Source organism: Anas platyrhynchos, chromosome 2 (assembly GCF_047663525.1).
Source record: "Anas platyrhynchos isolate ZD024472 breed Pekin duck chromosome 2, IASCAAS_PekinDuck_T2T, whole genome shotgun sequence".
Lineage (NCBI taxonomy): Eukaryota > Metazoa > Chordata > Aves > Anseriformes > Anatidae > Anas > Anas platyrhynchos.
Window position 1 is genome coordinate 122,733,097 of NC_092588.1, and position 9,976 is coordinate 122,743,072.

The following is a 9,976-nucleotide window of genomic DNA, read 5'->3' on the forward strand; positions in this document are numbered from 1 at the left end:
TAATGGTGGTGAAAAACAGTCATCCTGCTTGTTAATCACAAAGATGAAACATTCTGGATCTAAACTACTCAGGAATATATTTATATATAAACCAATACGATCGCTCATTATTTTTTATCTTAAAAAATTAAAAATACGCCCTGTTCTTTATGAGATATAGATGAAGACTGCTTCAACACATAAAAGCCTAAAAAGTAGAGGCCATCTGTGCTGGTGGAAAAATAGGATTTAAGTCTTTCATGTGTGTTTAAATATAGGAATGAATGAAAAATCATAATTACGATTTTTAAGCCTTCCTTAAAGGCATATATATATATATATATATGTATATAAAAATATATGTATTTTTTTCTTCTTGCTTTCTGTGTCCCATTTATAACTTGAGTAACACAGGTCAGGTCGACAGCTCAGGAGGCACCAAAATCCAGCTGCAGGTGGCATTTGCTTGTGCTTCCTGCCTTGCTGCACACCTGTAGGGGGTGCAAAGCCCCATCCAGGATGTGTGCCCCACCAGGGAGGGAGCCCTCCCTAGTCACTGAGACTCTGCTAAGCACATGTACCTTGGCACTCAGGTTTCTTGCTTTTTCTTCACAACAATTTATTCTGGTTACACTCTAATGCTAAAACATTCAGCAAAGTTATGTCACAGACTATCTGGCTAACCAGTCGATCTTTTTTCCCCCAAAATACCAGGCTGCTCAAAGACACTGGGGACAGGTGATGTTTAGGTCATCCTTCATTTTGTTCTTCTTTGACCTGCAGAAATAAATGACTGAGATGGATTTTCACTTTGAACGGTGCTGCATGTGGATTTAATTCATTCTCAGGAGTGTGCATTTGTTTCTTTTCAGGGAAGGGAATTTATCTACAAAGCAAATTGTATTTCTTCAGAGACCTTCTTTGCCCCAGAAAGCAAAGAAGAAAGAATCTAAGGTAAATAACCTTATGTTCCTGGTTTCTTTGTGTTTTGTTGGCAGAATTTTAATATTGTAATTGATTTCCCATAGAAGTAAAAATGGCCTATTCAACATTTCTGTGATAAAGAGGCCTGGTAAACAGTAGCAACACACTAGGACTTGAACTGTTCAAATGAAAGAAGATGCTCAGATGATGTGAAAGCTCTTGTATTTCATTCTCTGTTGAACTCACAGCAGCAGAAGAGACGTAGATTTCTCTTTACAGCTCTGTCATAAACCTGCATACGTGACTTAACAATTCTCTGCCCATATTCACTGTCTTGCAAGGTGGAACTGGTACAACTGTCTCTCCCCCATTGCCTGGCTTTTCTATTTAACTTGTTCTCTTTCTTGCTACACCTTTTGATAGAGCCTAGCACAGTGCAGGCCTGATCATGGCTCATGTTTCTACCTCGTGCTAGCAGGTAGAAAAACAAACCAGAAGGTTGACAAATTCTGCTAGAATGTAAGCAAAAAAAGTCCCCCGAATCCACCTACATGATCAGAGAAGGCAGCTGACAGCTAACAATGCACATATGTGGATACACATACGTATTCACGTTTCCCTTTTTGGAAGCTAAGCAGAGCTGAGCACTGAGAGCATTTTACCCAATGGTTTAGGTAACTCCAGATAGTTTTCATCTATAAAGCCATGAATTGGAGCCTGGTTCTGTGAAAGTCACCTTTTAGATACAGTAGAGAATAGGAAACTATTTGAACTGACCGAAGTAGGAGGGAACTGCTGGGAGTGTGGCTGTGATTTAGGATTTACCCTCTCTTGTTAGTGAAGCTGGAGCCAAATAACACTGTGAACTTGCTACGAAGCCCATCTTTCTTGTTTCTTCTCTTCGTTTTCAAGTGATTAAAGGGGTGTTGGGACAAGGGTTGGGGTGCCCATACTCGGTCATACTTTTATTACCACTTTGTGTGGTTTGAATTGAAGGGGCGGGAAGCTGTAATCAATTGTAAGCCTTCAAACAGAGAAAACAGTATGATACGACTTTCTTGTATTGTACTAACAAACGCATACCATCCAGATGACTCAATAATTTGCTTACATTTTTTCATTCGGGGATATAAAAACTTATTGAACAATGTTTGGTTGACAAAACAAAGGATTCGCTTGTTGGCAGTATTAAATATACAGACATACTTGAGGGCAAAAATTGCTAGCATGCGTTTTCAGCCTAAAGGTCAAGGAAAATAGGGCACGTTGGTTATAATTACATAGATATTTCTGAGACTTGGCCAACGTCTGTAAATGGCTGTTATGAGTCACTTCAAAGACACCAAGCTTAGCATTTGATTAAGTTGCTGAATATTCTGCACATGTAACATCACAAGCTCTCAGGGTTTTTTTCAGCTTAGGTAGGGCATGTCTAAAATGTCTGTAGATAACCACTTCGTGGAGGGAAATGCACTGATAAGATTAAAAGGATGTTGCAGTGTTGGAAACAGATCCATCCTATCTGTGCTTACCAACCCGCTGCTGTTCAGTTTAGCCACGTGAACAGAAAAGAAAATGTCCAAGGATTGGTAGAACTTCTTTTTCTCTCTGGTAAGACCCAAGTACTCTTCCTAGTGCAATATTCAACCAATGATGAGGTAATCATGTTCATTTACTTAATTAAAAAGTGGTACTCATTTCAGCAGAAACAAGCTGTACACATTTTTTTTTTTTGGTGAAATACAGTGTATATACCTGAATAACTACACATACATATGCAGAATCTCCTACAGTTTGATCTTTATCATGTTCAGGGCTCTGATCTTGTCTTCTGTCAGAGAAAGCTTTGAGTTACAAAGGAGCTGTGGGTGTCCAGCACTTCTGCAAATCAAAGAGGAAAACACTCAGGTGTCTGTGAATTTTAAACAATTGAGCTCCAGAACTAAGAAGTTATCTTTCACTTAAATACTATTACAATTTATAGAAAAAGGAAAGAAAGCTTCCTCTAAGTTAAACCAAGAATCTTGTGAAAGCCAGTTTCTTTCCTTTTCTTATTATTTTGTTTAATACTACCTTCTGACAAGCAGCAGGAAGGAGCGCTGCTCCATCTTTGCAATCTAATAAACTTAATGGGCTTTGAATTGCTTTGTGCTTAAGGAATAAATAGCTGAATCAAACATTTATGAATGTAAATTGTTCTCTTGACCAACTTTGACACAGCCACGGTCGCAGGGGAAAAATGGCTTTTTTATTTGTGACGGGCGGAAAGTACTGAGCACCTCATCCTAACCCATCCCTGAATCTGCTTCAGCATGGACACCCCTGGTGAAATGGCAGTGTGTGCTCACATGGGCTTGGCGTGCTGTAGGATGGCTCAGCTGTGGCTTGGAACCTGGTCTGCCTTTCCTTGAGAAGTCTTTTTTATTTTTTGATGAATGAAGCATATATATTAATGACATATTTGTCAGACTCTGCGTATGTTAGGCCAGTCGAGTCAGTATTTCGAGGTTTCATGGTACTGCTGTTCTGTTTGCTTTCAACGTTAGTTAAAACAGTTCTGAAATGGCAGCTGTGACAAGTCTTGTGGCAAATGCTGCAAGACCCAGTATTGTATTGTCTCTCCAAAAAGCAGAGTATTTTACTGCTTGGGTATAGTTTTGGGTACAGTACTAGTTCCCCTGTTAGCCTGGTGGAAAAAGATGGAATAACACCACACAATTGCTTCCTCTGTCAGCACTGGTGCAGCTTTCCAGTCCTGCTTTCCACACAGTGCACACTGCCAGGATGCCCTGGGCCCCAGTGATGAAATATCTTTTAGAAAGGAACCTACTGGGTACGTAAAACAGCAGAAGCAGAACGCGGAACAGTCTCTTCTCTGCGCAATAGATGCATACATATAGGCACAAATGATCTTAAGGCCGTCTGGTTTAGTCACACAATTTTTTCATCTTAGGTCTTCTTAGGCAGAGTAACTTCGAATTAAAACTAAATAACAAAAACATTTCTACTCAGGAAAGCAAATGACAGCTTGAGATTGTTTCAAGTGGCCCTTAACATTTGCACCTCTTACTTGTAGTTTCACTGGAGGTTCTCCAAAGAGGACATGCACAACAAACAAACGAAGAAATCCGTGAAGGCCAAGCTGAGCAGCGGGGAGAAGCAGATGTCGGAGAAGCAGGAATTTGAAGTCACGGAGAACACAAGAAACTTGGAAGCACAAATCTCAGCAGCAGCAAGGCCTGACCCAGAGCAGCAGCTGTGTGATGTGATAGACTTGGGGGATGAGGTAGGTGGCAGCAACGACAGAGGTACCCATCACGATGGGGCATCGTCGGAGGAAACGTGTCCTGCCGGCTGCGACACCCATGAAAACAGCGCTGGGGTCTGCGAGGGGCTGGGAGTGTCAGGGCAGGACTGCGCTCCCGGGAGTGAGGGGGCAGGACTGGATGCGGACTGTTGCTGTGAGTAAAAGACTGACTTTTTAGGAACCCTGTGAGTTGCTGATACTTTGCCAAGGCAAAAGAACAGATTTCGCTAATCGCCATCACTAACTCCATTGCTCAATTCAGCATTTCTTTGGCATTGTACTTATTTTTGCTCCTTAGCATACTGCTATCTTAATGTTTTAACTACAGGAGGCTTTTTAACCCACAGAAATTAATGCCAAAATTCCATCCGCATTACGGAGTGGGAAAGGCCCTACTCCATCTTCTGAAGGTACACTTGAAATTGAAAAGTAGGGACAGAAACATACTCGGGTTTTTCTGTGACTGACTGTAGCAAAATAGGTTTGTATCTAGTGCAAAGCGAACGTCCCACTTGCTCAGATTTTACTCTGTAATATTTTCTTGTCCACGTATCTTTGCTGGAGAAGTTACTGTGCCATATGTTATTTTGTCATTAAGCTTGTAGTGTCATGAAAACGGAATTTGGGCTTAAACAGGCTGAAATCAGAAGGCTTAGATACGAAGGCCATATCTGTATTTATCTCAAACAGCATATTTACGATGATACTCTCTTCTGAATTTTATTAACTCTTGCAGATCTTCAAGCAATAAGCAAATCATACACCTATTTTAGGCACACTGGGTAAACAAGCCTCACGATACACTTGTGTGAGGCAGATGACTCCAGTATAAAATGACATTTCGCATTCCTGTTGCTTACGTTCTCTTTGCCAATCAAGTTCAGCAATAGTTGTGGGGGTTTTGGAAGACAGAAAAGCAGATGAAATGGCAAAGCTGGTTAAGAGCACTTGCAGTGGCTCTCCGCTAAAATAGGAATTAGATGTCACCATCTGCCCCTTCCATGTGATTTTCCCCAACTTCCTCATTGCTATGAAATATGTTGTGGGAAAGAACCAAAATGACACACAAATAGCAGGGGTCAGTGGCCTACACGTGCCACCAAATGACCTTTCAGAATACAAAAACCTTAATAGAGCTTTGTTTTGTTTTGTTTTAATACAAGTAACCAAATTTCGGGACCTAACAGAATTCTGTAACATTACCAACATTTTTATGTTTGGAGCTATGTTAAAATATTTGCAAGTGAATGTACATGTGTAACATAATTTCTGTACCAATATTCTCCAAGCACTTCAGCGTTCTTAAAAATGTAGAAAATAGTTGTTTCTCTCTTCTTTACCACCTTGATCCCTATTTAGAAGTGGTCACACGATCTGCTAAAAAAGGTGAGAAATATATTCTGAATTTTCCTGTTCATATTTTTTTTTGAACCAAAAGCTTTGGAAGTGATTTGTTGCTTTTTCCCTTGACTGATTTCTGCCTGATAGTTTTCCTTACTCTTCTAACCAAAATGCTGTACAACAGAAGAACCGTGTTCTGCATCAAATGCACACCTAGCGTGATTCAAAAGCCTCTTCCATGCCTTAAAATTGCAGAGTTGGCAGAACACTGCAGAGAAGGGAAAAATCATGCCATTTGAATATTCATTAAATTTGGAAGGTTGGCACTCAAGTTGAAGCCATTCCATTTCATACCTACAAAGTACTGTAATATTTTTTTTCATCGATTGACTGAAGAGTATTTATTTTGAATTCTGTGGCTGAACCACAGGACCGTAAGTAAATTCAGTTTCTGGCGATATTTTTCAATTATTTCATTCCGTTTCTTGATATTAGGCTGAAGTTCCAGTAACGTCAAAACTTTGTTATTTCAGTTGTTCCCATTAAAGCCAAGGTCTCTGCTCTGGACAGTTTAAAGTAGCTGTCTGCAAATTTTACTATCATAGGATACTTTCCTGACGGTTTCTGTTTTAAGGACTAGCTTTATATTATTAACCTTGTTTAAAAAATCCTGTATTTAATGAATATTTTACTCGTAAAAAGTGTTGCTACAGAATGAACTTTGCAAATACTTCTGAATAGCGAAAGCATTTATTGGATTGCAATTCGAGCCTTTTTGGATCCCAACTGCTTACAAAACTAAAGAGAAATAAAGTTCATGAGGAGGTTTTCTATTTGTGGTAATTGCTCAACTGCCAGTTGTTTGTCCCCAGAAGGAGGAACTCGGGGTCTTGGCGTGGTGGTGAAGTTCCTAACTTCTGGGTTAGCTGTAGTCACCCAGTGTTACGACTTCTTGCTTTCTTGCTTGTCTGCCTCCGGCCTGACAGGGCACGTAGGCGCTGTGGGGAGGTTTCCTTGGCTGACACCAAACCCTGATCCTGTACCTGACATAGTGGGTTAGGGTTGGGCAGGTTTGACAAGAAAATTGCTGGTTTTCAGTTAAAAAAACTTGTGACTCTGAAGGAGTCTGAGGTAGCTTGGCCGTCTGGAGCTGTGTGTGCGCCTTCACCTTGCCCCGTCTCAAGTAGACGTGGGAGCTTGGCTCACCGTGTGGCCACGACACTGACGTGAGGAGAGCTGCAGAGGCGGCCTGGGGTAGAGCAGTGATCTGTTAACCCGTGTTGTGTATCTCGGCGTTCTTTGCCACTTCAGGCTTGAAGAAGCAAGACCACCACAGGGGCCAAGGAAATGAAAGCAAGCAGTCGGCACCTTATTTAAGGCCTGAACAGAGAAGGGAAATGGCCAGGCCAGAGCTTAACTCCCCTACCTGCAAACCTGGCCAGCGGTGGAGGGGCTGACAGGGAAGTTCGGCTGTGGGGCCACCACCTCGATCTCAAGCTGGCAGGGAAGGGGCAGGACTTGTACCAACCTCTCCCAGCGAAGCCCCAGCTCCTCCGAGCTCCCAGCCGTGTGGGCTGGTGAGTGACCGTGAGGCGCTGCAGCACAGGCAGGTGGCCCTCTGATGTTTTAACACGGGTTTTAATGCTTCCTTGAGTCCACAGAACCCACAGGTGCGGAGCAGTCGCAGGAGCTGCCTCTCCAAGGAGGATTACGCTGCCAGGAGGAGCTGTGCGGGCTGGTGGTGCTCAGAGCGAGACAAGTGGCAGAGAGGGTGAGTTCAAAGGGAACAGACAACTAAGGAAATGTAAAAGCTGAATGAAGATAGAACAGGGGATTGGCGAAATTCAACGATGGATGGAAAAGGGATTGCTGAAACTATCCCTTGATTTTGAAATCATGGATATTGAAATTGATACAGTTGGATATTGAAAGCAGCACCAGAGGGGTTGAAGGTGGGCTGAAAGTCCAAAATGTTCAGGCGTCAAAATAGTTTTAGGTGAAGTTTAAGAGAGGCCAACTGCACAGAAGTTGTATCTGGCGCCTCATCTTGAGTAATTGCTTCAATTGGTCTGTGTACGTGCAAACAATTTCATTGAAATAATAGCACACAGTTGCTTTCACATACACATGGAAAATGCTAGAAATGAAGCAGAAAACAATACACAATGTACATTGTTGGTTTTATTTTTTTCTTAATTTGCCTCCTAGATCACCCTCAGTTTCTGAGGTGAGCATTTGGATGCCCTGCTTTTTCACTGTAATTTCTGTGACTCGGTGCGTTTGCCTCAGGGAGCCAATTATAGGGCAGAACTAAAGCCCTTCCCGATTTTCATGCAGGATTTTCATCATCCTGTAACTGAAAAGCGTAAGAAGAGCAGATACTAATTTCTTGCCAATAAACGCTTCTCAAAGGCATGAAGAGTGCTGGCTAACAATGCCAAAGCACCTATGAATTAAGAGTTGTATCCAAGGCTGTCAGTGGAAACGTGCTTCAGGATTTAAAAGGCTATCCTCGCAAAAGCCTTCATCAGCAGAAAGGTGCCTGTGGTGCTCAATGTGGCAGCTGACTCTAATCAGTACCTTACCTATACACTGAAGGGCTGAAAGAAAAGGCTTTCAATGTAAGTGCTTTCTTTTATTCCCTCTAAAAGCACCCTACTAACTAAAATGATGTAATAACTGAATAGTCACTATTTTCCAGTTAATTAATGCAAATCCAATCAGAATGCTTCATATTCGTTGTAGCAGACAAGCACACAGCACACTGCTAAAGTAAATGTCACAGGAGGACGAAAACGATTCAGCCCAATAAAGCTGTAACACCAGGTAACTCACAAACCAGCTCACGAAGTTTAAATCTAAGTGTGGAGATGAACACGTAGCTCATTCTACCACTTTTTCTCAGGAAAGAAGTAATCATTAGTCTACTTTTTCTCCTAAGAAGTCTTTCCTTAGCTGATAGCACAAATACGAGCAGAATAAACATTTTCTCAAATGATATATTGCGATTTGACAGTGTGAAGAGAATGTTTCTCCAACTCAGTAGCTGCGGAACAGCAGGGGTTGCTTTCTGTTTCCTTCAGCCTAGAGTAGCATCACATTTATTTAATTATTTGTACAGCGTACGTTTATATAGGTTAATTAATTTCCCTTTTTTTTTTTCTTCCTGCATCAATTACGATGGAGTAGGATCCAATAAATGGCTATTAAGGTGAAACTGATGTTTCACTACAAGACCATTAAAGAAGAGACTTCCAAAATATTCTTGTGTGTCAACAGGAAAGATGTATGGAGGCAGGGGATGCTGGCGTTTATTAACGATGTATGCATTATGGAGTTAAGATGTTCAGGGCCTTTTGGCAGGATAACTTCAAGGTAAGAAAAGGACTTCTTGTTCACAGTAACGGAGGTGACTGGTACAGTGGGGTGTTTGTGTGTCACCTTTTGCTGTAGAGGGGCGCGTGGGTGAGTTTTTAATACCCCTGCACAAGCGTACAATTAGAGAGCCGTATCTTTGCCCCACAGCTCTCCATCTGAGTGTAACAGGGGATGACAGAAAGAGGTTAGAGGGAATGAGGATGATTACAGCAGCAAAGGGTTTTGAAATGCCTTTTGTAAAGTGGCCATTTTGGTGCGAGTGAGGAGTGGTTTATGAGAGATGTCATTTGGGCTGAAGAAAGCATGTGCATTAAGGGAAATAAGGGGTACAGCAGTTTATAATACACTCAATAACTTCAAAGTCATAAGGAAAATGACATTTAAAGGTTTCTCAGAGTCTCTTTATCATTACACTGGTAAAACACAGAGGAACCTCGTCAGGTTTTTATTTTAGGGCACCGCACTTCCCAAGAGCCCCGTTTATTGCACTTTTCTAGGGAAAAACCCTGCTTCCTTCAAGCATCAAGCTCTGACCTGTCAGTTGTGATCTTCATGAACACAAAACCCCTTGGTTTTATTCTTCGTGACAAGCACACTGTCCTATTTACATTCGGGAGTGACTGAACAGGGAACTGTTCCTTGAAATAGGGCTACTCGGGAAGAATCCTTCCCCTCATTTCAGCAGGAGGGAATCTGGTGAGACATTCCCCCTGGGCTGCAGGGACTGCTGAGGGGAGAAGCAACTGCAGCAAGGGCTAGGAGGTTCCTTGTTCAGCTGTCTATTTGTTGAAGATGAGATGAATGCAGATGAGGCAGGAGGCATCCTACAACCTGTAAAATATGTCTGAGACTGATGGAAGAGGTTAACGGTGCCAAGATTCATCTGAAACAATTTTTTGGGAGGAAAACTACAGCTGGGCTGGTGACAGGCCTTTTTACCAAAGCACTGGGAAGGGATCCTTGAAAAGTTGTTTGACAGCAACAGTGCTGTGACAGGCTGAAAAGCAGGTGATGGGATCAGCATATTTGCAAGCTCCCTTTAAGGCA

At 41.9% G+C, this 9,976-nt stretch overlaps 1 protein-coding gene across 1 annotated transcript in view; it reads left to right on the forward strand.

Moving 5' to 3' along the window:
* Nucleotides 1-6,384, forward strand: part of RFTN1 (raftlin, lipid raft linker 1) — a 93,157-nt gene extending 86,773 nt beyond the window's left edge. Inside the window, exons 9-10 of the mRNA XM_027451013.3 lie at nucleotides 852-933; nucleotides 3,980-6,384. Of these exons, the coding sequence (XP_027306814.2) occupies nucleotides 852-933; nucleotides 3,980-4,372 (475 nt within the window). The 3' untranslated portion in view covers nucleotides 4,373-6,384. The remainder of the gene's footprint in view (nucleotides 1-851; nucleotides 934-3,979) is intronic.
* Nucleotides 6,385-9,976: the final 3,592 nt, after the last annotated feature.